The 23,649-nt window shown below is 44.7% G+C and overlaps 1 protein-coding gene and 1 non-coding gene across 3 annotated transcripts in view; both read right to left on the bottom strand.

The window, feature by feature from the left end:
* Positions 1–23,649, bottom strand: part of LOC139233144 (inactive phospholipid phosphatase 7-like) — a 219,933-nt gene that overhangs the window by 5,202 nt on the left and 191,082 nt on the right. For both annotated transcript variants that reach the window (XM_070863710.1, XM_070863709.1), the window contains exons 20-30: positions 21,414–21,496; positions 18,875–19,102; positions 15,304–15,543; positions 12,039–12,125; positions 10,339–10,440; positions 8,321–8,513; positions 7,493–7,602; positions 7,018–7,145; positions 4,724–4,958; positions 4,295–4,474; positions 1,893–1,984 (exon numbers count right to left, since the gene is read on the bottom strand). In XM_070863710.1, coding sequence (XP_070719811.1) covers positions 1,893–1,984; positions 4,295–4,474; positions 4,724–4,958; positions 7,018–7,145; positions 7,493–7,602; positions 8,321–8,513; positions 10,339–10,440; positions 12,039–12,125; positions 15,304–15,543; positions 18,875–19,102; positions 21,414–21,496 — 1,678 coding nt within the window. The remainder of the gene's footprint in view (positions 1–1,892; positions 1,985–4,294; positions 4,475–4,723; positions 4,959–7,017; positions 7,146–7,492; positions 7,603–8,320; positions 8,514–10,338; positions 10,441–12,038; positions 12,126–15,303; positions 15,544–18,874; positions 19,103–21,413; positions 21,497–23,649) is intronic.
* Positions 23,443–23,528, bottom strand: LOC139233263 (small nucleolar RNA SNORD62). Its single transcript, XR_011588180.1, has one exon. It is a non-coding gene; the product is annotated as a small nucleolar RNA SNORD62 (small nucleolar RNA).

The following is a 23,649-nucleotide window of genomic DNA, read 5'->3' as shown; positions in this document are numbered from 1 at the left end:
TAGCAAGTAATCAGGAAGGCAAGGGGAATAGAGTATAAAAGCAGAGAAGTCCCGCTACAACTGTACAGGGTATTGGTGAGGCCACACCTGCAGTTCTGCGTACAGTTTTGGTCTCCTTATTTAAGGAGGGATATACTTGCACTGGAGGCAGTTCAGAGAAGGTTCACTAGATTGATTCCTGAGATGAAGGGGTTGACTTATGAAGAAAGGTCGAGCAGGTTGGGCCTATTGGAGTTTAGAAGAATGAGAAGTGATCTTATTGAAACATATCAGATAATGAGGGGGCTCGACAAGGTAGATGCAGAGAGGATATTTCCACTCGTGGGGCAATGTAGAACTGGGGGGGGGGGGGGCATAGTTTAACAATAAGGGGTCGACCATTTAGAAACATAGAAAATAGGTGCAGGAACAAGGCATTCAGCCCTTCGAGCCTGCACCACCATTCAATGTGATCAGGGCTGATCATGCAACTTCAGTACCCCACTCCTGCCTTCTCTCCATACTCCCTGATCCCTTTAGCCGTAAGGGATACATCTAACTCCCTTTTGAATATATCCAATGAACTGGACTCAACAACTTTCTGTGGCAGAGAATTCCATAGGTTCACAATTCTCTGGGTGAAAAAGTTTCTCCTCATCTCGGTCCTTTATGGCTTACCCCATATTCTTAGACTGTGACCCCTGTTTCTGGACTTCTCCAACATCAGGAACATTCTTCCTTCATCTAACCTGTCCAATCCCGTCAGAATTTTATATGCTTCTATGAGATCCTCTCTCATTCTTCTAAATTCCAGTGAATATAAGCCTAGTCGGTCTTTCTTCATATGTCAGTCCTGCCATCACAGGAATGAGTCTGGTGAACCTTCGCTGCACTCCCTCAATAGCAAGAATGTCTTTCCTCAGATTAGGAGACCAAAACTGCTCCTATACTCAAATCCTCTCGCTATGAAGGCCAACATGCCATTTGCTTTCTTAACTGCCTGCTGAGAAGAGGAGGAATTTCTTCTCAGAGGGTCGTAAATCTGTGGAATTCTCTGCCCCAGAGCTGTGGAGGCTGGGTCATTGAATATACTTAAGGCGGAGATAGACCGATTTTTGAATGATAACGGAGTGAAGGGTTATGAGGAGCGGACGGGAAAGTGGAGCTGAGTCCAAGATCCAATGAGCCATGATCTTATTAAATGGCGGAGCAGGCTCGAGGTGCCAAATGGCCTAATCTTACTCCTATTTCTTAAGTTATGAAACACTAGAGCTCATTTCACAGATGGCTGACACTTTACCACCTTCGCTAAATTCAATTACAGATTGTGTGTAAAACATGTGTCAACCACGTGTTAATCTGATCTGTTCTTCATTTGGTCAAGTTACATTACACTGGCCAGTTGTTCTAAAAAAGGATACACACTCACAATATGTTTGTACTTGGAATAATTCCTCACCCACTGCAGATACAAATCTTTGGTTTTCATTTATTTTCTCCCCATAGTGATGCTGAACTCTTTTCCCTGTGTCTTTTCTCTATGTGGATACCAGCATCTGAATAACCACCCCATGAATATGTGCAGACAGGACTTGAACAAGTCAATACTAAACTGTAATGAAGATTCATCAGTCTATACATATAGTCTATACTAGCACGGTTTAAATGCATCGCTTTTTTGTTATTCCACAGATCTTAATTTCACTTTCATCCTTTCTATGTAGGCAGGGAACTCACAGTCCATGTGTCAAAAAGGCAGATTATTTGACCTTGGGTTTATTGCATAAGTTAGCAAAGCTTTGCTCGCCTTTAAGCATTAGATCCTGACAGAACCTATTTAAATCGTGACCCTCTTTTTAAAAACAAATTTGCATTGCATATTTAAACATTAAAAATTCCCCTCGAACCGTTACCTGAAGAGGTTTGGGATTGGACCTCCAGACATCCCAGAGGAAACAGATTTGTTGTCTGTAAATTGAAATGCCTTAAGGTCCATTTGGGGAATCTAAAAAAAAAGACACATTTTTAAAAGACTTCAAAATGATGCTAACTCTTATTCATGGCTGCATGTTTGCATAAATATATCACTCTGTAGCTTTAGTCATTCAAAATCATACGAGGCTGCCATTCAGCCCATCGTGCCTGTGTTAGCTCGACTGTAGAGCTATCTGCCTGCAACACAATCTATTTCTTAAGCATTTATTTAATTTCCTCTTAAATGTAATGACTGATTTTGCTTCAACAGCCACTTGCGTAGGAAAAAAATAGAAGCTTAAGTACAGAAACAAGCCATTTGGCCCAACTCGTCAGTGTTAGAATTTACATACCATGTCAGAAAACAGTTCTAATCACATTTACCTGCCCAGTTCTCATATCCCTTCATTCCATTTTCCTTCAGCACCTGCCCAATCGAATCTTGAATAGACCTAGTTTCTGCCTCAACCACTGGAAGCGAATGCCACAACCTCACAACTCTTGGTGTAAAGATGTTTATCCCGCCCCTTGTTTTAAATCTCTTGCATTTTTAAAAAATCTTGTACCGATGGCCCCTTGGTTCTAGACCCCGGAATTACTGGAAGAAAGTCTGCTTCTGTCTACCCTGTCCCACCCTTTCAATATTTTAAAACATCTTCCAGCCTATCACCTCGCAAACGCACTGCTCGAACGAAAAAAAGCCACGATTTTTCATGTCTTTTATCGCATTTATACTTTCTCCCACCAGGCAGCTTCCGAGTGAATGTGGTTCTTTGACAGCGAGTGGAGAGTGGAACATGGTGAGCACAGTCCCATGCAGCTGAACAAATGGAGAAGCACATTGAAGAAAGACACTTACATTTTCCAAGTCTGCCATAAGAACTATAGCCTCTCTCACATTTTTAAAAAGTACTTGGATGTGCACTTGAAGTGCCGTAACCTACAGGGCTACGGACCAAGAGCTTTGAGTGAACATTTTGGAGTTTTGCCTTTAGGATGTGTTTCCATTTTCTCATCTTCCCCCCACCACCCCCCAAAATGTACAACTTCATGTTTAACCATGTTGAACCCTACTTGCCGCTTTGCTGCCCACTCCCCTAACTTGCCTCTATCTTCCGACAGCATCCGGCATTCTTCCTGGTAGTTGGCCATGCTCCCTATTGTCATCAATTATTGATATTATTCCAAATATGCCCATGTTCAAACTGTACATGGAGGACGCTTAACACAGATCGTTCAAGAAACCTTTACTCTTACTCGTCGCTTCAGCCAACAAGCTATCCATGTCGATGCTTCATTGTTAATACCACGGGCCTGAAACTACACAAGTCTCTTTTGTGGTACTTCATCAAAACATTGAAATGTCCAAATAAAACAGACCCTTTGTATTCCCATTGGCTATTTTCTTATAGAATTAAATTAGATTCAATCAAACATGATTTGTTCTTTACAAATCTGTCCCTTTACAAATCTGTCCCTGTTAATCTTTCAAAATCACCCCTTAATTTAGTTTCTAGCCCTTTTTCTTCCAATAACCTGAGGCTAACTGGGCTTTTGTTACCTGGCTAAACCCTTTGGGGTGTAACATTCACCACCCTCTAACTCTTCGGCACAATTCCTGTTCACAATAAATTCGGGATTATGGTTAGTACCTGTGCTAAATGAGATAGGTGGTTGAAGGAAAGGGCAATAAAAAGAAAAATACTTGATTTATATAGCGCCTTTCATGACCACCGGATGTCTCAAAGCGCTTTACAGCCAATGAAGTACTTTTGGAGTGTAGTCACTGTTGTAATGTAGGAAAACACGGCAGCCAACTTGCGCATAGCAAGCTCCCACAAACAGCAATGTGATAATGACCAGATAATCTGTTTTTTTATGTTGATTGAGGGATAAATATTGGCCAGGACACTGGGGATAACTCCCCCTGCTCTTCTTTGAAATAGTACCATGGGATATTTTACGTCCAGTTGAGAGAGAATGCGCAAACGGGACCTCGGTTTAATGTCTCATCCGAAAGACGGCACCTCCAACAATGCAGCACTCCCTCAATACTGCACGGGAGTGTCAGCCTAGATTATTTGTACTCCAGTCCCTGGAGTGGGACTTGAACTCACAATCTCTTGACTTAGAGGTGAGTGTACTACCCACTGAGCCACAGCTGACACTGTAAAGGGAATAAAGGGATATGGCAACAAGGGATTAGAATTACTGCCCTTGGGGAGGATAAACACCCACACGGACTGGGTGGGCTAAACGGCTTGTTTCTGGGTTGCCATTTCTATGTATTTAATTAGGTCGCTCTATCAATCCGTCTCAAAATCAAACTGATTGATCTGACCTCTCTGCCAGTGGGTAGAAGAGGAGGCTGGGATCCCGGGGGCAGGAGTCTTCTAGTCCCTCCGACACTCAAGCTCTGTGCTTGGGGCAGCTGGATGGACTGAGTCAATGCAATCAGCTGCTGCTGGCCCGAGCCAAACCTGGGCAGGGACAGCTGGGATCCGGGCATAGACATGGTGACCTGCACAAGAAGGAAACACAATAAAGATAGTTTAATAGGTGAATCAAACCGTACAGATGCCAATACATATTATATTCAACGCACTACAGGACGACATGAGGCATTGCAAAAATTCCCATTTTTGGGGGGCCCACGCAGCTCCTTTAACAAAAGGTAAAACTCCAGGTGGAATTTTTTTTTGAAGATTCCTATTGAAATAAAAATGTGCATTTTTTTTGCTAAACAAAGGGTGGGAAGAATTTCCCGAACCTGTATCAGCTGGGAGTCCATGATCTGTGAAGTGGTGAGCCCAGGCTGGTTTAGTTGGCTTTCGTACATGAGGGGCTGATTTCCACCAATTGTTTGATAATGAGACCCTGGCTGTGGTTTGACCATATCGGAGGTTGGAACGGCAGGGAAAGCTGTGTACGGTGTTTTCAGAGGAGCTCCGGATAGGACCATTGTGGACGGTTGAGACAGACTGGGGTGCATGTACACTTGCGATCTGTGAACAATATCAAGTTCCATTTAATTGCACTTCTCTCTCTGCACACACAAGAAAAAACAGTTGACTGGAACCTTCAATAAATCAAACACTCGGGTGGAATTAATCCTTTCTAGATATCTCACTTATCACAAGGTGTTACCTCTAGGCTTGACTATTCCAACACACTCCTGGCTGGCCTCCCACATTCTGCCCACCGTAAACTAGAGGTGATCCAAAACTCGGCTGCCCGTGTCCTAACTCATACAAAGTCCCGCTCACCCGTCATCCCTGTGCTCGCTGACCTACACTGGCTTTCGGTTAAGCAAAGCCTACATCAAAGTTCTCATCCTTGTTTTCAAATCCTTTCATGGCCTCGCCCCTCCCTATCTTTGTAACCTCCTCCAGCCCCACAACACACCCCAACCCAGAGATGTCTGCGCTCCTCTAATTCTACCCTCTTGAGCATCCCTGATTATAATTGCTCAACCATTGGTGGCCGTGCCTTCTGTTGCCTAGGCCCTAAGCTCTGGAACTCCCTGCCTAAACCTCTCTACCTCTCCTTCCTCTTTCCAGACGCTCCTTAAAACCTACCTCTTTGACCAAGCATTTGGTCACCTGCACTAATTTCTACTTATGCGGCTCAGTCTCAAATTTGTATCGCATAAGAACATAAGAAATAGGAACTGAAGTAGGCCATACGGCCCCTCGAGCCTGCTGCGCCATTCAATATCGTGGCTGATCTGATCATGGACTCAGCTCCACTTCCCGCCCGCTCCCCATAACCCCTTATCGTTTAAGAAACTGTCTATTTCTGTCTTAAATTTACTCAATGTCCCAGCTTCCACAGCTCTCTGAGGCAGCAAATTCCACAGATTTACAACCCTCAGAAGAAATTTCTCCTCATCTCTGTTTTAAATGGGTGGCCCTTTATTCTAAGATCATGCCCCCTAGTTCTAGTCTCCCCCATCAGTGGAAACATCCTCTCTGCATCCACCTTGTCAAGCCCCCTCATAATCTTATACGTTTCCATAAGATCACCTCTCATTCTTCTGCATTCCAATGAGTAGAAGCCCAACCTAGTCAACCTTTCCTCATAAGTCAACCCCCTCATCCCTGGAACCAACCTAGTGAATCTTCTCTGAACTGCCTCCAAAGCAAGTGTATCCTTTCGTAAATATGGAAACCAAAACTGCACGCAGTATTCCAGGTGTGGCCTCACCAATACCTTATATATCTGTAGCAAGACTTCCCTGCTTTTATACTCCATCCCCTTTGCAATAAAGGTCAAGATACCATTGGCCTTCCTGATCACTTGCTGTACCTGCATACTATCCTTTTGTGTTTCATGCACAAGTACCCCCAGATTCCTGCTGTACTGCTGCACTTTGCAATCTTTCTCCATTTAAATAACTTGCTCTTTGATTTTTTTCTGCCAAAGTGCATGACCTCACACTTTCCAACATTATACTCCCATCTGCCAATTTTTTGCCCACTCACTTAGCCGGTCTGTCTTTTTGCAAAAATTTTTGTGTCCTCCTCACACATTGCTTTTCCTCCCATCTTTGTATAGTCAGCAGAAATTGGCTATGTGGGGTCCCAGCACTGATCCCTGCGGCACCCCACTAGTTACTGGTTGCCAGAGAATGAACCATTTATCCCGACTCTCTGTTCTCTGTTAGTTAGCCAATCCTCTAACCATGCTGATATATTACCCCCAGCCCCGTGAACTTTTATTTTATGCAGCATAATACTCCTGTGAAGCGCCTTGGGACGTTTCACTACGTTAAATGCGCTATATAAATACAAGTTGTTATTGTTACAGTGGCAGAATCAGCTTCAATCCAACTTTAAAGCAAGCTAAATACCAAAAACAGATATATAAAAAAGGAAGAGACATTTTTATACCCAAGGCATCTTTTAATTTGTGCGCAAGGAATAAAAGCGTAACTTCTGCAAGAATATCGCCCGTGCACATTTATTGAGCAACTGAAGAAACACTTTGTGTTTGTTAGCATAAAGCAGAATCGTTGAAGAGGCTCGGCACTGTTAAATTATGCTGAAATGGTATGACCGGTACCTGAATGGCTGCATCGAACTGAACATTTCCTGGGACTGAGAGACAGGCAGTCCATTCCGCAATCCAAGGGGTGCCTGGGCCTGTAAGGACGTGTGCATGGGAATTGGAATCTGATGTGCTGCAGCAGCCTAAAGACAGGCGAGAAAAATCATCAGCTGTGATAACAAAGGCAACTGCATCCAAGTCAAAATGAACAACTCCCCCCACACCCCCCTCGCTGTGAAGAGGTTAAGTTTCACTATATTCAGTCACGCTGCAAGTCCTGGCGTCTATCAGTTTATACAGTGCCTCACTATAACTCACTGAACTTCAACACCTCAATAGTGCCAGTGTTTCAGAACAACGGCACATTCAGACCAGGGCAGCAGACCTTGGCGCTATTACTGCAAAATTTTTCAAAGCTCGAGTTGCATGTACAGATAAGTCAATGGTACTTTCATACAAAAAAAAAAGTGAATGGAATCTCCACCATTACCTGAGAGAGTCCAGTCTGGTAACCTTGCTGTTGTGGAATTGATTGAGGAAGGAGTCGTGTCTGACTGGCAAAAACATGGCCGTCCATGTACAAAGGAGAAATGTGGCTCCCTGAAAAAACGCAAAAAACAAAATGTTTCTCCTACTTGCAGATCCAGCATCTAGCGCACACAGGATGAATATTGGCGTTTTCTTAAAACCAGGAGATTGTCTTACTGCGAGATAATGCAAAACCTTCACTCCCCACAACTATTGGAAATCTGACACATTAATGGAAGCATTACACTTCACCTAGTTACACACACAACAGAGGAGGGCATTCCTTTACAGAAAGCAGCTCGGCTTGTAAAGCATTTCCATTTGCACCAAGTATTGGATCGGTTTCAGTTGTGAAGTAAACTGCATATTTTACAAAAAGAATCTGGGGAAATCTGTACTGTACTCAGAAAATGGGAACCATCATGTCTGGCTAAGTACATTTGATGAGTAAATTTAGCAGCTTTATAAAAAGCAAGCAAATATGTTTGCTTTAATTTGCACATCTTTAATGTGCATGATTTACTCAAATCGTACAACAGGAATCAGTCACTGATATGCAATCTTTTGTAGGGGGGTGAATCCAAGGTGCTATTTTGCCATGACCATTGATATATCTACGATAATCTGATGGGACATATTCTACCAGAGCAAGCACACATCAACGTTCCCCACCTTCCTGAAAACGACTGATCAATTTAATCATCGGGATCACTATCCAAAGCTGTTTTCTAAGATAACTAAAGGCCAGGCACTGATCCCAATTAGCACAGAAGATCAAGAGGTCACGTACCTGGCAAAGACACGGAAGGTGCAACTGACACCATGGGCATGGGTGGCACAGAAGAACACCCAATGGAGCTGTACCCTACCCCACTCGGGGGTCCTACGTTGCACGGGGTCTGTGTACTGGCACTGCTGCTGCCAGGCGCACTCTGTTCGGCAACGTTGGGAGAATTCTCCCAGGCCTTGCGGGCAGATTCCATCTGATCACAAAGAAAATGGCGTGAGATTCAGGGACGCTGACTGATAGCTGAAACAGCAAAGCTGCCTCCCTCCAAATATCACAACCAATCCACGCACTCAGCCATCAGGTATTAACGGGACAGATTCCGACAGCTTCAGAAAACAATAGTGTCCGCTGAACGGACCAGCTCAGCGGGCAAGAATGAGTTAAAGATTCATTCACTCACGACATGGAACCAAAAATGACTGTTTGAACCTTGAACCCTGTACTAGTAAGTCACCGATAAGCCAATAAAACCCCTTCAGACAGAAGAGGGAAACGGTTAAACTGCAAACAAGTAGATCGATCATTCTTGCAATTTATATAGGTTAAAAATTAACACAGGCATCAGTTTAAAACAGCCAGAGCTTCACGGCTAGTTCAATTTAACTTGGTACCTTATTAATTCAGCGCACTCAATTGATTATGACGTCATTCAAAAATCTGAAACTTTTCACTTCCTAGTTTCCCCTGAATTGGCCGCTGTCTTTTTGTCTTTCCTGGAAACTTCCTGGAAGTTTCTGGGTGTTGGGAGAAAAGTGAGAGAGGTTGCACCTTTGACTGGATCGAGTGTGTTGGGCCCGATGGCCTCTCTTTGTCCACTTAAGAGTCATCCACCACAATGAGGCAAAATCCACTTACAATGAGGTTAGCGAAGTCCAGAACATTAACATTAGAGCTAGGCCGTTCGGGGCGATGTTAGGAGGCACTTCCTCACTCAAAGGGTAATGGAAATCTGGAACTTTCCTAAAGCGCTGTTGAGGGGAGAGTCAATTGGAAATTTCAAAACTGAGATTGATAAGATTTTTGTTCGGGAAGATTTAAGGGATACAGAACCAAGGCGGTTAGATGGAATTAAGTCAAGATCAGCCATGATATTGAATGGTGGAACAGGCTTGAGGGGCTGAAAGGCCTCCTCATGTTCCTATAAAAGTACTAAAACAGCTCTTTCTAAAGTCAGGCGCATGTAACCCAATCAGGATAAATCAGTTAAAGCAAAAATAGAATTGTGGTGCCTGGGCTGGATTGTCAGGGCCCATAGGCCTCATACAGCCTGTGTTGTAGTTTGGACACCCCAAGGTTAATATTAACAGACACATAGCAGATGCGTGATACACTTTGGGAGAAACAACTTGGAGAAACAGTATAAACCAAAACGTACTATATTTTGAAGGGGGAGCAAGAGCATAAGGCAGTTAAACTTGGCTTTGTAAATAAGGGCATTGAAGAGAAAAATAAAGAAGTCATGCTAAACCGTTACAAACCATTGGCTAAGTCCCAGCTGGAGTATTGGGCACAATTCTGGATGTCAAGGCCCTGGAGAGGCTACAGAGGAGGTTTACCAGGATGATACCAGGGATGAGGGACTTCAATTATGCTGTGAAATTGTTCCCCTTAGAACAGAGAAGGTTTAGGGGAGACCTAATGGAGGCATTCAAAATTATAAAGGGTTTTGATAGAGCAAGTAGGAAGAAACTGTTTCCTCTGGCAAGTGGGTCAGTAACCAGAGGTCATTGATTTAAAATAATTGGCAAAAGAACAAGGGGGGAAATGAGGAGAAATTATTTCACATGGTTATAATCTGGAACCCGGTCCCTGAAAGGGTGGTGGAATCAGGTTCCATAGGAACTTCCAAAAGGCAATTGGACATGTATTTGAAGATTACTAATTTGCAGGGCTATGGGGAAAGAGCGGGGGAGTGGGACTAAATTGAACAGCTCTTTCAAAGAATGGCCTCCTTCTGTAAGATTCTATGATTTTAAGGATCAGTGATCAGGCAGAGCGGGCTTGTTGCTTCAACCTACCTTTAAAGTGAGGTCGGTGCTTGGAAGAGACACTGGAGTGAGGTTGGGACCCTGTTGCAGGTGCTCCCTTCGTAGAATAGGGATTGACTGGCTCAGCGTAACCTGGAAAACAAGAGCCTGGCATTAAAAAAGGGACTTGGACCCAACTTTGCACCATCACTTGGCTTTCTTGAAGTGTTATAACAGCTAGAGAGAAATGTTACAAGAATAGATTTACTTCGGCTTATAATATTGACAAACTGTAACAGTTCAGAGAAATCCCAGATTACCCAAGGGTTTGCTTGATGGATTCTTGGACACAAGTTTAAAAAAAAAAAACATTTTTAGTAAAACTCCAAGGGGCAGGATTTTCCGGTCCTGTCCGCCCCAGAGGGGCAGCAATGGCAGCAGTGAGCTCTTCTGGGCTTCCAGCACCCTGACGGGGTTTTCGGGACCGGTCTCGGTGGGGTGCAGAGCATTACTCTGCCTGGAAGAGCTGTGCTGGTGTGCAATGCCCTTGGTTTCGACACCGGCTCGATTTCTGAATCCTGCCCGACCCGTAGCGCTCCGCAGCACGCCCCCCCCCCCCCCTCTCCCACCCCGGGACCGCCTGTGAAAATGGGCGGTCGGACCTATACCGGCCGCAGAGAGACGTCAGCAATGTCCACCTCAGGTAAGTGCGATTGGTTTTTCTTTTTTTTTTTCAAATGATTTATGTTGTGGTGGCGTGGACTATGTATTGGGAATGTTTTTGGTGTTTTTTCCCCAGGTTTCTTTTCCTCCTCGGGCCAGCTGTTTAGCTCGAGATTTTCATTGCTCAGCCGGCCTAGCGCCGTAAGAGGTGTGGAACGCCTCCCTTAGCGCTCCGCCCCACACTCGGGGCCCAGCTGCCCAATTTTGCTGACTGAGGCGCGAACTATTCCCGGGCGCAAACTTTACCGCCCCACCGCCATTACCAAAGCCAAAATTCCAGCCTGTAACTGGTACATTTGTTCCTTCTACTTTAATTTAGTAGAATGATTGCATTCAGAAATTAAAAAATAACATTTATTATAAAAGAATAGTCATGATCTTATTAAATGGCGGAGCAGGCTCGAGGGGCCAAATGGCCGGCTCCTGGTCCTATTTCTTATGTTATTAGTTGCATATGAAACTTTCAGAAAGGCCGAGGGGAATGGTGTTTAAAACAAGTCATGAAAAGTTATACAGGTTAGACCTCTTTGATCCGGAAACATCTGTGGTTCGGCATCGGCTTCCCGCACTTCCTGGCTCTCATTGTCCGGGTTTCCAGCGCTTCAGTGAGGAGGTCGGGCAAGGAAAGGGAAGGGCAGGCCGAAGCTGGGCCTGAGGGAAAGGTGGGTTTATAAGCGCGTTAATTAACAAATGTGGCTGGGAGATTTCTACACGGAGCAAGCGAGCGAGGCCAGAGTTTCGCAGCCTGAGCCGGAGCATGGTGGAGGTGTTCAGGAGCCCAGGCGCTGTCTACAGCTACCATAAGCCTACGCTCGGCAAGACCTCCTGTGGTTCGGAAAATTCTTTGTTCTGGCACTCGTCAGGTCCCAAGGGTACCGGACCAGAGAGGTCCAACTGTACAATTTTAAGACACATTGATCAGATTTTAAATACTACAAATGAATTGTCATGCTTGCTCCCAAAGCTTGCTGTTGGATCAGGAAGATGGGAAATCCGATGCAGCAGCACCTCCAGTGTACAGTACTCACGTTGTTAGCCAATACATCTTGCAGTTTGGTGATGGACTTGGAAACGGGACTTGGCACAGAATTTTGCGGCAAATTGAAATCAGAATCCTAAAACGGCAACCAATAACTCTTCTCAGTTTAGCAAAACACAACGCAAACCCCACAGCTATCAACAGCCACACATTGTCAGCACCATTAGGAGCCTTGAACATTGCATCTAGGAACACATTTGACAAGTTATCAGAGGTGCAGACACTCATAGAAAATTACAAGACTAACTAAACAATAACCTAAGCTCGTGTTACCAGAATGTAAGCTAAACCAGGAACTGACCCATTATTGAGTGCGTGCAAGATGAGACGTTTACTTTTAATGCTGCCGTAACTTTCAAATCAGTACTAATGCAGCAAAGTGACGATAGCAACGCAGATCAACACAATTACACCTTGCTCATCTATCATAGGCCAAATTGGTTCATTAGCAATAAATTTCAAGAGGACACAGAGAGGCTGGTGGAATGGGCACACATAGCAGATGAAATTCAACTCAGAAAAGCGTGAGGTGATACATTACTAGGCAGAATGAGGAGAGACAATACATGCTAAATGGTACAATTAGAACGAGGGTGCAAGAAGGGTGGGACCCAGATGTGTTTGTACACAAATCGGTCGCAGGACTGGCTAACAAAGCAGTTAATAAAGCATATGGGATCCTGGGCTTTATAAACACAGGCAGAGTACAAAAGCCAGGAAGTTATGCTAAACCTATATCAAACACTAGTTTGGCCCCAGCTGCAGTATTGGGTCCAATTCTGGACATCACACTTCAGGTTGTGTATCTTTGGAGAGGGTGCAGAGGAGATTTACTAGAATGGTTCCAGGGACAAGGGATTAGTTACATGGCTAGACTAGAGAAGTTGGGGTTGTTCTCCTTACAGCAGAGAAGACTAAGAAGAGATTTGATTGAGATGTTTAAAATCATACAGGGTTTAGATAGAGTAAATAAAGCTAAACTGTTTCCAGTGGCTGAAGGGTCAATAACCAGTGCGCACAGATTTAAGTTGACTGGCAAAAGAACCAGAGGTGACATGAGGAAATTTTTTTTAAACGCAACAGCAGACTCGATGGGCCGAATGGCCTCCTTCTGTGCTGAACTATTCTATAATTCTAGGGGGTAATTACCGTGACTGGGAATTCTAGCAGATCTTGATGCGATGGGAAAATGGGCCAGAGTTTGAAAAATGTCACTTAACGTAGAATAATGCAGCATTATGCATGTGGGCAGGACTGAGAGCAAGTACACTTACACCCGACAGGGAACAGAACTGAAGTCTGTTGAAAAAGAACAAGACCGTGGTGCTGTAGCACACAATCCTCTTACGGTTCATTTCAATGCCATGAAGCAATAGCCAAAGCAAACAGGGTATTCAGTTATTTCAAGCATTTTCTGTTTTTATTTCAGATTCCAGCATCTGCAGCATTTTGCTTTGGTATTTGTGGGGTATTAGGTTGCATTGCCAGGACAATGCAACATAAAATAAAATACACCATGCTGTCCTTGTGTAAGAGTTTGGCTAGGGCTCACTTAGAATATTGTGTCCCGTTTCAGTCTCCTCACACGGTGGGTGAAATCGAGGCTTTGGAAAAGGTTCAGAGGTCCACGAGAATAATACCCAGCTTCAAACACCTTAGTTACCCAGATAGGTTTAAAAAGCTGCGACATTTTACTTCAGATGTGTAGACTGATAGAGGTGTTTAAGATAACGAAGAGACCTGGGTGTCATGGTACATCAATCATTGAAGGTTGGCATGCAGGTACAACAGACGGTTAAGAAAGCAAATGGCATGTTGGCCTTCATAGCGAGGGGATTTGAGTACAGGGGCAGGGAGGTGTTGCTACAGTTGTACAGGGCCTTGGTGAGGCCACACCTGAAGTATTGTGTACAGTTTTGGTCTCCTAACTTGAGGAAGGACATTCTTGCTATTGAGGGAGTGCAGCGAAGGTTCACCAGACTGATTCCCGGGATGGCGGGATTGACCTATCAAGAAAGACTGGATCAACTGGGCTTGTATTCACTGGAGTTCAGAAGAATGAGGGGGGACCTCATAGAAACATTTAAAATTCTGATGGGTTCAGACAGGTTAGATGCAGGAAGAATGTTCCCAATGTTGGGGAAGTCCAGAACAAGGGGTCACAGTCTAAGGATAAGGGGTAAGCCATTTAGGACCGAGATGAGGAGAAACTTCTTCACCCAGAGAGTGGTGAACCTGTGGAATTCTCTACCAAAGATAGTTGTTGAGGCCAATTCACTAAATATATTCAAAAAGGAGTTAGATGAAGTCCTTACTACTAGGGGGATCAAGGGGTATGGCGAGAAAGCAGGAATGGGGTACTGAAGTTGCATGTTCAGCCATGAACTCATTGAATGGTGGTGCAGGCTAGAAGGGCCGAATGGCCTACTTCTGCACCTATTTTCTATGTTTCTATGACTAGAATGTGTTCAGATTATTCCAATTAGATAGGTTACAGAGGGCATGGAGCCCTGGATGCAAGTTATGCAAGGGTGGAACTAGGTTAGACATCAAGAGGCTCTTCATTTCCCAGAGGACAGTCGACCCATGGAACAAATTGCCAGCTCTTTCGGTGAGTGCTGATTCGTCGCAAACTTTGAAAATAGAGCTAGACCAGTGCCTGGCTGGGGATCGCGGCGTACAAAGGGTAGGATTAATACTAAGCAATATAAATTACGAGATTGTGATCTCCTGGACGAGATTGTAATTGCCCAAGGATTGGGGGGGTGGGGGGGGGCAGGGTGGGGGAAGAGAGAGGAATCGCTAACACAGGAAGTGGTTGAGGCAAATAGCTTAGATACTTTTGAAAGGAAACTGGACGAGTACATGAGAGGAAAGGGAATAGGAAGATATGTTGAAAGGCTGAGATGAGAGATGGAATGGGAGGAGGCTCATGTGGGGAGACTAGTTGGGCCGGATGGCCTGTTTCTGTGCTGTATATTCGATGCAGGTAATACACAGGCTCTCTCTCTTGATTTCTCTCTCCTTCCCCCCCACCCCCCTCGCAAATTTGCAATCAACAAATAAGCTAAGTAAGATCGAGCCAGTCACACTAGTGAGCTGCCTTTTAAAAATACTAAACAATTGTTCTGTGAGTTCACTGACCAGGTCATTTAAAGCAGGTTGACAAGCAGTACCCCGGAATTACACAGCCTATGTCATTCACAGAATATCCACAGTATCACAAGGCGTCATTTCAGGCTTATCAAAGTTACCTTCGGGCTCACTCCGAACTCGATTGGGGGAACTGGAATGACGGAGTCGACATGCAAATCCAGCCCTGTTTTGGGACTCGGCCTGCTGTCAGCTGCATTTGTCGAACTGATGCCCCCATCACTGCGCTCTGCCCCCTCTGGTTCCAGGCACTCCTTTGCCTTCTTGTTTTTCAGGGATCGCTCATTTCCTATTGGTCCAGGCTTGTGGTCCTTGTTCTGCCCAGCGGTTGGCTCCGAAATCTTTGAATGAAAAAACAGCAAATAAAAACACTTTCGCCCACGGACCAAGCTCCTTAAACATAGTGCTGAGATTAAATCTATATAGCAACTGCAACCTCAGAATAATCAAACCTGCTTTCCCTCCCCCGAGCGTGCAAATTGGAATCGAGATGGAACAATGTGGTATATATTAATGACTTGGACTTAAATGTAGGGGCGATGATTATGAAGTTTGCAACCCCACTTTTTAAAAAAGGAGGGAGAGAGAAAACGGGGAATTATAGACAGGTTAGCCTGACATCGGTAGTGGGGAAAATGTTGGAATCAATTATTAAAGATGTAATAGCAGCGCATTTGGAAAGCAGTGACAGGATCGGTCCAAGTCAGCATGGATTTATGAAAGGGAAATCATGCTTGACAAATCTTCTAGAATTTTTGAGGATGTAACTAGTAGAGTGAACAAGGGAGAACCAGTGGATGTGGTGTATTTGGGCTTTCAAGAAGCTTTTGACAAGGTCCCACACAAGAGATTAGTGTACAAAATTAAAGCACATGGTATTGGGGGTAATGTATTGATGTGGATAGAGAACTAGTTGGCAGACAGGAAGCAAAGAGTAGGAATAAACAGGTGCTTTTCAGAATGGCAGGCAGTGACTAGTGGGGTACCGCAAGGTTCAGTGCTGGGACCCCAGCTGTTTACAATGTACATGAATGATTTAGACGAAGGAATTGAATGTAATATCTCCAAGTTTGCAGATGACACTAAGCTGTGTGAGCTGTGAGGAGGATGCTAAGAGGCTGCAGGGTGACTTGGACTGGTTAGGTGAGTGGGCAAATACATGGCAGATACAGTATAATGTAGATAAATGTGAGGTTATCCACTTTGGGGGCAAAAACAGGAAGGTAGAATATTCTGAATGGTGACAGATTAGGAAAAGGAGAGGTGCAATGGTACATCAGTCATTGAAGGTTAGCATGCAGGTACAGCAGGCGGTGAAGAAGACAAATGGCATGTTGGCCTTCATAGCGAGAGGATTTAAGTATAGGAGCAGGGAGGTCTTACTGCAGTTGTACAGGGCCTTGGTGAGGCCACACCTTGAATATTGTGTACAGTTTTGGTCTCCTAATCTGAGGAAGGATATTCTTGCTATTGAGGGAGTGCAGCGAAGGTTCACCAGACTGATTCTTGTGATGGCAGGACTGACATATGATGAAAGATTGGATCGACTCGGCTTATATTCACTGTAATTTCGAAGAATGAGAGGGGATCTCACAAAAACGTATAAAATTCTGACGGGATTGGACAGCTTAGATGCAGGAAGAATGTTCCCGATGTGGGGGAAGTCCAGAACCAGGAGTCACAGTCTAAGGGTAAGGGGTAAGCCACTTAGGACCGAGATGAGGAGAAACTTCTTCACTCAGAGAATTGTGAACCTGTGGAATTCTCTACCACAGAAAGTTGTTGGTGTCATTTCGTTAGATATATTCAAAAGGGAGTAAGATGTGGCCCTTACGGCTAAAGGGATCAAGGGATATAGAGAGAAAGCAGGAATGGGGTACTGAAGTTGCATGATCAGCCATGATCATATTGAATGGTGGTGCAGGCTCGAAGGGCCGAATGGCCTACTCCTGCACCTATTTTCTATGTTTTTATGTTTGCAGATGACACTAAAAATAGGTTGTGTGGTTGATAATGAAGAAGTAAGCTGCGGACTGCAAGAAGATATCAATGTACTGGTCAGGTGGGCAGAACAGTGGCAGATGGAATTCAATCCGGAGAAGTGTGAGATAATGCATTTAGAGAGATCTAACAAGGTAAAGGAATATATATTAAATGATACGACACTGAAAAGTGTAGAGGAACAAAGGGACCTTGAAGTACAGGCCCACAGATGCCTGAAGGTAGCAGGTCAGGTAGATAAGGTGGTTAAGAAGGCATAGAAAATATTTGTCTTTATTAGCCGAGGCATGGAGTACAAGAGCAGGGAGGTTATGCTTGAACCGTTAAGACACTGGTTAGGCCGCAGCTGGAGTACTGTGTGCAGTTCTGGTCACCACATTACAGGAAAGTTGTAATTGCACATGAAAGGGCGCAGAGGAGATTGACAAGAATGTTGCCTGGACTGGAAAATTTTTGGCTATGAGGAAAGATTGGAGATGCTGGGTCTGTTTTCTTTGGAAAACTAAGGGAAGACTTGAATGAGATGTATAAAATTATGAGAGGCCTAGATAGAATGGATAGGAAGGACCTGTTTCCCTTGGCAGAGGGGTCAACAACAAGGGGGCATAGATTTAAAGTAATTGGCAGGGAGGTTTAGGGGGGATTTGAGGGGAAATTTCTTCACCCAGAGGATGGTGAGGGTCTGGAACTCACTGACTGAAAGGATGGTAGAGGCAGGAACCCTCACCACATTTAAAAGATAATTGAATGTGCACTTAAAGTGCCGTAACCTACAGGGCTACAGACTGAGAGCTGGAAAGTGGGATTAGGTTGGATAGATCTTGGTTGTCCGGCGCGGATACGATGGGCTGAAATGGCCTCCTTCCGTGCTGTAAATTTCTATGATTCTAATATAAAAATAGGTTAGAAAGAAAGCAGGTCCATTTATAAAACACCTCCTCACTTGTTCTAGGATTTACCGAAGTGCTTCACATTCAGCAATTACATCTTACGGCCTTACGGGAACATTAAATTAAACATAGCGGCACCGTAGCAACAAAATAATATCTCGTACGTTACATGGTATAATGCTGTTATATCCAGTGTACCCCCCACCCCCCAAAACTTATCCTGAGCAATACCACTAATTTCTCAAAATATCCCCATTAATAAAATAAATCAAGCCAGTTCACCAACAAAGAAATCAGAGAGCATTCGGATCAGGACCGTTTTTCACCCGCGCTGCCATTTTTGGGGCTCCCATATTGCGATTCCCTATCTTGCCTCATCTCTCTCTCTCTCTCTCTCTCTCTCGCCCGCCCCCTCCCCCGCGTTCTCAGGTGCCTGAAGAAATGCGACAGCAATCAGTGGGCTTTCCTCCCCCATCTATAGTCTCTCCTCTCTTGCAATCCCTGGCCTTGTGTCTTTCGCTCTCCCTGGGACTCCTGTCATGGCGCGGGCTTTGTTTTTGGTGTCACTGTGTGCGTCTGGTCTTTCTGTGCTGCACGCTTTGCTCTGTAGGGGCAGCCCACATGTACATTTAGCCTCTCAGCGACGGGGCAGCCATTTCCAATTGCTCTCACATGGCTTCTGTGCGCTACCCCAAAGGCCAGCCCAGATATTCCACAGAGCAAGAGAAACACGGCAAGAGTTAGTCTAGAATTAAGCGAAAGTTTTGAAGTATTGCGCTACCTTGTTCTCTGGTCTTGCGGGCTTTTGCCGTTGTTCCTTGGGATCGTCTGTTTTCCCATTCGATTTATCTACTGACGTGTCTGTGCTGGCTCCATTGATTTCAGTCATTACCCCTCCCTCTGGCTTAAGCGCACCATAAGGCGAGCTTCGCTGCGATGAGGTTGCGGATGAACCTTGGGAATCGGCGCTCAGTTCCACCCCACTGTCAGGCTGACTTGCCTTGAAACTCTACAAGAAAATGTAGCAGAATGGTTAGGAACATACATCAAACACTAATCATGCAACTTTGATACAAAATATAATTGGACTCAAACGGTGTCACTATATTGGCACACACTTTAATATTTGCTATGCTGTCTTTCTTTAAGAGACACCACACCTGGAGTACTGTGCACAGTTTTGGTCTTCTTATCTAAGGAAGGATATACAGGTGCGATGTCTCGAATCCAGAAATCCGAAAACCGTAATTGTCTGAAAACCGGACATGTTGCGCTTAGCTGATGGAGTCGTCCAAAATTATTGTCCGAAAACCGGACATTTCTGAGGCGGCCAAGATGGTAACATCGGGTAGTGAGGGACGAGGAAAGCGGTAAAAAGTGCAGCGCCGGGGGGGGGGTGGGGGGGCGCGGGAATCGGCGAGGAGCGGAGTGAATCAGTGAGCTGCGAGGTCCTAAATCCGGCAAAACCCGAAATCCGGCACGGATTCAGTTGAAGTTTCCGGATTTTAGACTATTGATTTTCTTGTCTGAAATCCGGAAAACCCCAAAAACCGTCATGGACTCAATCCCGAACGTTGTACCTGTACTTGCCTTGGAGGCGGTACACCGGAGGGTCGGCCGTTTAAGACAGAGATGAGGAGGAATTTCTTCACTCAGAAGGTTGTGAATTTTTGGAATTCTCTGCCCCAGAGGGCTGTGGATGCTGAGTCTCTGAATATATTCAAGATAGATTTTTAACGTCTAGGGGAATCAAGGGATATAGAGATCAGGCGAGAAAGTGGAGTTGAGGTCGATGATCAGCCATGATCTTATTGAATGACGGAGCAGGCTCGAGGGGCCACAGGGCCTACTCCTGCTCATATTTCTTACGTCTTAAAAGGTGAAGAGGGGCAAGATATGGTTTGGGGCCATGGACTGTACACAACCACCACCAATGTTGCTCTACATCACGTGATGGAGGTGCACACTCTGTGACAAGGCAAGATATACAACATCTGTCAGTCTGTCTGAGAACTTGTAATCCTTACTAAGCGATATTTCAAAACAGAATCCAGTGCTCGACACAAGGCCACTGTGTGACACACTATCAACTTCTTATTTTCCCCTGAATGTTTCCAATGCTGGCAATGTAGGTCAGACTGGGTACAGTTGGGTTTTGTTCTCTGAGGGACATTAGCAAAGTCTAAGGATAGGGTCACAGTCTAAGGATAAGGGGTAAGCCATTTAGGACCGAGATGAGGAGAAACTTCTTCACCCAGAGAGTGGTGAACCTGTGGAATTCTCTGCCACAGAAAGTTGTTGAGGCCAAGTCACTAAATATATTCAAAAAGGAGTTAGATGTAGTCCTTACTACTAGGGGGATCAAGGGGTATGGTGAGAAAGCAGGAATGGGGTACTGAAGTTGCATGTTCACCCATGAACTCAGTGAATGGCGGTGCAGGCTCGAAGGGCCGAATGGCCTACTCCTGCACCTATTTTCTATGTTTCTAAACCAACTGAATGTTTACAGCCATGTGGCAGCTTCCAGTCACTTCTCTGGTGTCAACACACATGGGTCGGCATGAGATATAAGGAGGAATTTTTTCACTCACAGGGTGGTGAATCTTTGGAATTCTCTACTCGAGGGCTGTGGAGGCTCAATCTTTGAGCATATTCAAGACAGAGATCGATAGATTTTTTAGACACTAAGTGCATCAAGGGATATGGCGATCGGGAAAGTGGAGTTAAGGTAGATGATCAATCATGGTCTTAATGAATTGCGGAGCAGGCTCGAGGGGCAGTATGGCCGACTCCTGCTCCTATTTATGTTCTTAAATGGCCAGATTTAGTGAATTTAATTTGCCACGGTAAGATTTGAACACTCAACCTCTGGGTTGCTTGTCCATACCAATTCTACTGCATGCCCTGATATTAAATCCAAAATAAAACTATGTTTAAAAAAAAAACCTCCTGCATCATCATAAACAATACTTTGTAAAGTCGTGTTTTCGGCTATTTCAAATAGCTTTTTCAGAAGAACGCGACTGCTGCCAACGACCCGGAAGTCATTGCGCACGCGCAGTTCCAGTGTATTTTTAAAAGTTGTTTTTCGTCCTTCGAGACAGTGGTTCTTAAACGGGAAAAGTCACCAGTAACATTAACACAACCTAGTAACATAAATGAAACTATATTAGGGATGTGCTTCAGCACCGCTCAGATCCTCCGTCTGTTATGGTGAATGTTATTTTCTAAATTTGGGACCCGACAGCTTCCAGTTCGTTGGCAGGAGTCACTCCATTTTCATAATCTGATCATAGAAGCTTGGCAATTTATGAACGTACCTCAGTAATTGTAGATTCGGACCCTGTGAACGAATTCAAAGGTTTCACCCAAGTGTCACCGCTGGCTGGCTGAACAGGAAGAGCTGTGCAAAGAAACAAACCAGCATGTTCAGACTGGCTCCGAGTGTGCAGGATAAACCACAAGATCGGCAATGCAAATATACATCACCTTAACTGTAATGGTGGATCAATTGAAGTGTATAAACATAATAGCAACTTATTAGTAGATTAAATGTTTAAAATATGCAAAAAATTAAACATGTATAATCTTTATTGAAGATCAATATCTGGACTGCCATTTGCCGTTACTTGCATTGGAGGCAGTTCAGAGAAGATTCACGAAGTTGATTCCTGAGATGAAGGGGTTGTCTTATGAAGAAAGGTTGAGCAGGTTGGGCCCTATACTCATTGGAGTTTAGAAGAATGAGAGGTGATATTGAAACGTATATGATTCTGAGGGGGCTTGACAGAGTAAATGCAGAGAGGATGTTTCCCCTTTGTGGGGGCATAGTTTCAGAATAAGGGGTCGCCCATTTAAAACAGAGATGAGGAGGAATTTCTTCTCACAGATGGCCATGAATCTTTGGAAGTCTCTGCCTCAGAGAGCTGTGGAGGTTGAGTCATTGAATATATTTAAGGTGGAGATAGACAGATTTTTGAACTACAGGGGAGTCAAGTGTTATGGGGAGCGGGCAGGGAAGTGGCGTTGAGGCCAAGATCAGATCAGCCATAATCTTACTGAATGGTGGAGCAGGCTCGAGGGGCCAAATGGCCTACTCCTATTTCTTGTGTCCTTACGTTACATTTTATTTAACCGACAGCCAAGTGCTTGCTCAGTCTTGCACAATGATTACCTCTGGTGTCCCCTAAGGATCTATCCTTGGCCCACTCCTATTTCTCATCTACATGCTGCCCCTCGGCGACATCAACCGAAAACACAGCGTCAGGTTCCACGTGTACGCAGACTACACCCAGCTCTACCTCACCACCACTTCTCACGACCCCTCCACGGTCTCGAAACTGTCAGACTGCTTGTCCGACATCCAGTACTGGATGAGCAGACATTTTCTCCAACTAAATATTGGGAAGGCCAAAGCCAGTCTCTTCGGTCTGCCACAAACTGCGTTCCTTCGTCACCGATTGCACCCTTTCCCTGACAACTGTCCGAGGCTGAACCACACTGTTCACAACTTTGGTGTCATATTTGACCCGGAGGCGAGGTTCCGACCACATACCCCGCAGCATAACTGAGACCGTCTGTTTTCTCCACCGGAACATTGCTCGACTCCGCCCTTGCCAGAGGTAATCCCAGCTTTCACTGAAGCCCACATCCATGCCTTTGTGACCTCGAGATTTGACAATTCCACCGCAGCCCTGGCTGACCTTCCACATTCTACCCTCATGTAAACTTGAGACCATCTAAAGCTATGCAACCTGTGTCCTAACTCACACTAAGTCCCGCTCACCATTCATCCTTGTATTCGCTGACCTACATTGGCTCCCATTTAAGCAACACTTCAATTTTAAAATTCTCATACTGGTTTTCAAATCACTCTATGGCCTCACCTCTCCCTATCTCTGTAATCTCCTCCAGTCCCACAATCCTCAGACATCTGCGCTCCTCTAATTCTGGCCTCTTGAGCATCCCTGATTATAATCGCTCCATCAGCGAGTGCTTTCAGCTGCCAAAGCTCTCAAGCTCTGGGATTCCCTCCCTAAACCTCTCCAACTCTCTTTGACCTTTTAAGACTCTCCTTAAAACCTAGCACTTTGACCAACGTTTGGTCATCTGCCTATATATCTCATGTGGCTCACTGACAAATCTTGTTTTATAACGCTCCTGTGAAGCGCCTTAGAGTATTTTTACTACATTAAAGGTGCTATATAAATGCAAGTTGTTGTTGTTATTTGTGAATCGCTACACTCGTGTATTTTACAAAAAACAGCAGCAATTTCACACATGGCTTCCTTCGCTCAGAAACATAACATGATTAGTGCATGTTACTAGCCAATCGTTCTCTTTAGTTGCTGTATCAGTGCATCTTCCTCCTCATATCCCTTTCCTCGAGTACAGTGATGGAAAGGTCAGAAGGATCTATTGTAGCATCATTTATACCAACATAATGAAGCTAGGTTCAACATCCATCTACATGAAATATAGTGTCAAACCAGGTTTCTCCAGATCCCACTCCTTTCTATAAGCTTCTCGGATGGAATGCTTCCCAGTTCCCTTATT

Source organism: Pristiophorus japonicus, chromosome 20 (genome assembly GCF_044704955.1).
Source record: "Pristiophorus japonicus isolate sPriJap1 chromosome 20, sPriJap1.hap1, whole genome shotgun sequence".
Taxonomy (NCBI): domain Eukaryota; kingdom Metazoa; phylum Chordata; class Chondrichthyes; family Pristiophoridae; genus Pristiophorus; species Pristiophorus japonicus.
The sequence above is the reverse complement of the archived record's forward strand: the minus strand, read 5'-3'. Positions and strand labels throughout refer to the sequence as shown.